Source organism: Etheostoma spectabile, chromosome 13, assembly GCF_008692095.1.
Source record: "Etheostoma spectabile isolate EspeVRDwgs_2016 chromosome 13, UIUC_Espe_1.0, whole genome shotgun sequence".
In the NCBI taxonomy this organism is placed as follows: domain Eukaryota; kingdom Metazoa; phylum Chordata; class Actinopteri; order Perciformes; family Percidae; genus Etheostoma; species Etheostoma spectabile.
Genome location: NC_045745.1, coordinates 26,827,516 through 26,833,306, shown reverse-complemented (window position 1 = coordinate 26,833,306; position 5,791 = coordinate 26,827,516). Strand labels below are relative to the sequence as shown.

The following is a 5,791-nucleotide window of genomic DNA, read 5'->3' as shown; positions in this document are numbered from 1 at the left end:
TTACCACTGCTCTAAATAGGACAACATATCACAATGTGGGCTACCAACTACGTACAGACCAGGTAGAAGAGCCAAATTGGGTTACTCTTAGTGTTTATTTTGAGACAAAACGAAAAAATAACTCCCACTTCCATTCATAATTTCTTTTATAACCCTCATCCGAGCCACTACAAATAAAAAACTAATTACATTAACAAATACATTGTGGAAAGTTTTGAAACATCTTAAAAAAAAAAGGTTAAAAGTGAAGTAGTAGTAGTAGAATGTTCAGGGTTTTTCTTCATCTAAGGAGAAGACCAGAAATTTGTATTAGATTGTTTCCTTGAAATTAATATACGGTGATGAAGAGATATATTTAGTATTGGTATTGATTTTGTTATTTAAATCTGTTTGGGGGATTGTTTCATGAGGACAAGATAATTTATATTTTTATTTTATTTTTTGCTTTACTAAACTTAACTAAGGTTAAACAAGTCAAGTGAAAAATATAAAAAGTATATACACTAAATGATGCAAATGTATTATTTGACCAATTCAAAGTTTTACTAAGTTTTTGTGCTGGAATCCACCTTGAAATCCACCTTGAAATCCACCTGGAAATCCACCTGGAAATCCTACCCCCTGTTGGGATCAGGATAATCCTGTTTTTTTGGATCAAAGTTATCCAAATCCTACTGACAAGTTTTGAACAACACAAAGTGAAGGTTTTATCCAGATTAAAACTAGGATTGGATTCCGTGATCTAATCTGATTTCAGATTCCTTCTTTGCCTTTTGAACAACCCATTTTCAAGATTTGATCCAATCCGATAACCAAAATCCGATTAGTTTACCTTTGAACAACTGGCCCTAGGTTATTGCCTTATTGCCTTATAGATTCAGTTTTTATGCCATGCCAGATTGTTTTTTAAAGTCTTGGCTTTGGAAGGGAATCATGTATTATTGACAAGCATAATGATCTGTTGGAGATAAGACAGGCGCCCTGTCTTATTGGACTACTGGCTGTACGGGGTGGCAGACATATCAGAGAAAATTAAAGAGTGGTCACGTAATGCCAAAATACACACTATTGATGATATTTAGCAGTGTGTTTTTAGTTATCCAGCTGAAAGTGAATGTTATTGAACTTATGTATGAGATCTGTTCAGTGAGACAGTAGCTCAGTGCAGGACAGGTATGTCAGAGATGCGGTGACGTGGACAGGTACAGGCTAATGTGGCCCGGGCAACAGCCCATTTGCCCTTATTGGCTGAGTTACCCCTCTGGAGAAAAATCCTAAATAAACTTTGTCTTTATTTTACTTTTTTAGCTGTTGTGGCAGTCCATTATTAGTAAAGTTGAGTAATTCTGACAGTAATAACAGGTGGTGCAGGCACAAAATATAGGCTGCTTCTAATTAAAATACATTAGTTTGAAATTTGTTCTGAGCATCACAAAACAAACTGCTTTAAAATAATGTTGATATTACAATTAATAATATTAAATAATACAGTACAACCGATTTCAGCCACATTGCCGTTCTTCTCTTTCCAGTGGATTTGTTTCTCAAAATTCAGAACATAGGGTGCTTGACAGTAAGTATTTGTGGCACTGCAAAAACGGGGCCAGAGGTACATATATACCATGAGACCAGGTTGAAAACATCAGCAGGATCAAACTCCTCTGAGACGTTTTAGCTGAGTTATGTGTCACTTCCTGTCTGGTGAGATGATATAATGTTTTTACTCTTCATTTTTCTTTTCACTCATTCAATTTTCAACACCGACTTCAACTTCCAAATTTTCTAAATTGATTTCCACTTGTGAGTTTCAGAATTACTATTTTTTGGAAGTAATTAGATGTTATAACTTTAAATATGTTTAATCTAGAGAGATGATTACTAGACTGTCCTACACCGAGAAACTTTCCCAGAGGTCGTTTGTGCAATTAAGGCCTGGCCCTGCTCTGCTGTGGTCGTTGTAGTTATAACGGGAGCAAACCAGGAAGTAAGGTGACAAACCGGCTGCACTAGTGTTCAGTTGTGCGTTTTTAACAGTGTAAAATACAGTATAGTGTATAAGTTACATAATTCTGATTCTAATGATTCTATTCAAGATGAAGCCCCACCACAAGGCTCCAGAGCAGAGAGTGAGGAAGAGCATGCAGTGCCTCACGCAACAAATCAGACAGCTACATAAGGACAGCTACATATTTAATACTTTAGAGAGTTAGGCTACTATAAAAGAGCAATATCAGTAAAAGTGTGAAAAGGAGACCGATAGATGCTGTGCACAATAGTATTCATTTTATTTTAAGAATTTTTAGGGGGGCATTTTAGGCCTTTAATTCCACAGGGCAGATACAGACATGAAAGGAGAGAGAAGGTGAATGACAAGCAGCAAAGGGCCAATACAGGTCGAGGAGTAAACCTCTGTAGCTATACATGTACCAGCTCTCCCAACTGAGCTAACCCAGCCACCAAGTATTAGTATTCTTAAATGTACATTGTACATTAACTTATTCAGAATTATGTTATATTTAATTTGAAGAAAGGGGTGGAGCAATAAACCCTCCAAATGTCTGTGCCCGTCCCTGCAGAGGTGAGAGGACGACCTCAACTCTGCAGACAGAGGCATTTGCGTAGGTTGAGGTGCACTGTAATTTTCCAGGTAATTTGTCCCTGATGAAGCACCGTAGCTGTGCAAGAGGAGAAAACACTTGAGGAGTGTTGTGTGCAGCCAATCGTCTGTACAAATCCGCAAGACCTCAACAAGGCTGGGAGTGGGAGGGAGGACTCGGGAAGCAAAACATGGCGAAAAAACAAGTTTGTCTGATAGCCGCTGTTTGAAACTGCACCGTGTCTGTAGTTAGTGTTGGACTACAACTACAAAGTCATACAATTTGGACGCTGGAGAAGGGAAGCAACGCGTAAGACTCGAGGGCCCTAGTTTACAAGTATTACGGTGGCTGTCGAGAAAATAGTGCCTGCCTGCCTGTCTGTCTGTGCTTTCCCCGGAAGGTTGGCAGTGCTAGGCGCGACTATCAACACAGAAAATGGACGAAGGAAAGTTTATTCTGGAAAAGACTATTTAGCCGACCAGTTTAGCAACGTTGGATTGATCGCGTGCACGCACCTGACTCGAGTGTACGGATGAACGTGCGCTCTGGTCGAGATTGAGGAATATTTTAAGACGTGTTAACAACTTTGACAACTGCACTCGCAGATAAAGCGTATTTTCAAACGAGGCCATTATTTTCATTTTCCGCACCTGTCTTAATGTTCTTGGAGGACATTTATTTAAGGCTCATATTGACAGTCGGTTCTGGTGCGGTGCGGACGGACCCGGACGCCATCACATCAGACGTTGCGTTCTCCTTAAAAACAACCATTGCGTTGCTATAGCCGAACATGTTATTTTCTACTTTAACGGCGTAACAAGGAATGTTTCAGTGGCACACCATACCTATGTCGTAGTTGTCCTCCGCGACACGCAACATTTTTATCACCGATAACATTAGCTGAATGTTGTACAGCAGCAGAGACGCGGCGTCTCGTTAAAATGAACGCAGCAAGGTGTTCAACAACAGTGGAGGTGCATCGCATTGGAAAGCTGCCAGTTGTTAGAACGGTACCGAGGGCCGGCTAACGGTGACGTTAACAGTTTGTTGAAATTTCTGTAAACTGCGTTCAGTAAAACAACTGCGAATAACATTATAGCTCTCGGCCAGAGTTGACGTGAGCTAGTCGGCTGGGTGCGTCTGTGTGGCAGCTCAATCTGCGATGTGTTTGCTAATCTAAGTGCTAACGTTACCGCGTTGTTCCGCAACAGTTTCAGCATATTGGACTGCCCGTTTGCTATATTTGATAAATAGATAAGTCCTTGCGAGCTCGGTTTTGCAGCCACTTAACATTTCCCCCAGTACCGCTTGATAAAATAGCTGGCTAACTTGTTAGCTAAGGTTCTAAGTTTCGCCAGCTATGTCTGAAAACGCCCCCACACGAAGCCTGGATGACATAGACCTCGCTGCTCTGAGGGTGAGTATTGTTATTATAAAATACGTGTACGACACTTAAATGTAAAATGATAGCAGACGGACTTATTAGATGTTATGTCATATGAACTGAAGTGTCAGTTTTCCTCAGACACAAGCACGACCATTCAACACCCACGCAACAAAGTAAAGGTGGAATAAACATCCCTTGGCCCAGTAACGTTATTGCTATAGACAGCTGTGCTGTTAGTAACACAGATTTCCATCAAAGATATTTTCCGATTTCTTCCCCAAATACAGAATTAAGTGAATTTTCTAGCCTTGACCACTTTTTTTTTTTTTTTATTTATTTGTGTGTTAATAAAAAAACAAAACACGTTGCTGCTTTTGTCTCCTGGGCTATGACAAACAACACCTGAAACAGTTATTTTGCTGTTTTAAAAAAATATATATTTTCAACTACCAACTAACTCTGAGATTGCAATGCACAATTTCTTGTTTAAATGATTGCAATTTGTTAAAATATTGTTGTTGTTTTTTTCATATGGGTGCCTGACAGTCAGTAATCCCAAATTGAATGGCAAATCCTCTAACCATACTCCTTGTGAAATTTTGATCTGGTCTTTTTGTCTACCGTATATATTTATAAAATACACCATACTGTATCAGACTTTACCAGGGATGGAATCATAAAGTCCTGGGCTTACTTTCCTGGTAAAGTTGTCCACCTTGAAGGCCTCAGTCTTAAAAATCAACCTGGCTTTTTGGACTTTCTCCTAACATCAGAACCCATTTGCCAGACAAGAAATTAAGTCAAATAAAAAAAGAAAACCTAGTTACTACTATTCCTATTTAATGACAAACCTTCTTTCCATGGGTACAGTTGCAGAATGAAAAAAAAAAAAGTTTTGGCACTGCCTTTTGGTGCATCTCTCCATTTCAGTGGAAAGTATCAAAATTGTATTTGTGCTGCAGTAGTAAATCCTCTTGAGACCGACCTTTTATTAACATTATAAAAAGGGATTTTATGCATTTAGCCACTGCTTTTTTGAAAAGATAGGCGATAGCCCCATCTCCCCACTTAGGTGCATGTTTTTAAAAGAACCATAGCAACTTTTATATTATTTGGCATTTTTAATCTCTGTCTAGAGTTTAAATGAGCGAAGGTTACTCAGAATATGCTTGTGGCTTCATTTAAACGCTAGTGTAAGAACTGTCTTTCACCTTGATGGGTAACTACATCGAAAAATCAGCATGACCAACACTTTCAAATTTAAAAGTAAAACATAGCAGAATATACAAGCTATTCAAACAGTAGCCAAGAGGATAAGTCAATTTACAGGGTTCCCTTTGCCCTCCGACAATATCAGGAAACTCTGCAGCACTTCAGGGTCTTTCACAGATTTATGAGGCTTAGGAGATCGGGGGTAGTTTATCTTCTTTTCTTGGCCTGAGAATATTTCTTATTTCAAAATCCCAGCACATTGTTAGAATTGACCCAGCTCTTTATAGTAAATCTGTATAAAATGGCAATGTGAGAAGACTGCCCATCTGAGTTTATTTTACATTTTGAATTGAGGTACAATCAGTTCATTAAATTCAGTGATATGATTATTAGTCTCAATAGAAGTATTTTGTTTTAAGTTTTTTGGCCCAAAGTGACTTTCTGAAAGCCATTTGGCCTGGTTTGGCAGTAAATTGAAGTAATGCTTGAATATTGCAAATGTTTATTGGTTGGGGCGCTGAACATTCAGTTGTTGTTGTTGTTGTTGTTGTTGTTGGAAAGGGAAGTTACTGTTGAGGTGGTTTTTTTTTTTTTT

General features: G+C 38.7%; 2 protein-coding genes across 7 annotated transcripts in view; both read left to right on the top strand.

Moving 5' to 3' along the window:
• pld2 (phospholipase D2) overlaps window positions 1-5,791 on the top strand; it is a 30,485-nt gene that overhangs the window by 22,842 nt on the left and 1,852 nt on the right. The gene's annotated exons all lie outside the window — the stretch shown is intronic.
• Window positions 2,677-5,791, top strand: part of mink1 (misshapen-like kinase 1) — a 26,670-nt gene continuing 23,555 nt past the window's right edge. For 5 of the 6 annotated variants that reach the window (XM_032533915.1, XM_032533913.1, XM_032533912.1 and 2 more), the window contains exon 1: window positions 2,677-4,014. In XM_032533915.1, the coding sequence (XP_032389806.1) occupies window positions 3,958-4,014 (57 nt within the window). In that variant the 5' untranslated portion in view covers window positions 2,677-3,957. The remainder of the gene's footprint in view (window positions 4,015-5,791) is intronic. The other variant, XM_032533914.1, reaches the window with a different exon arrangement.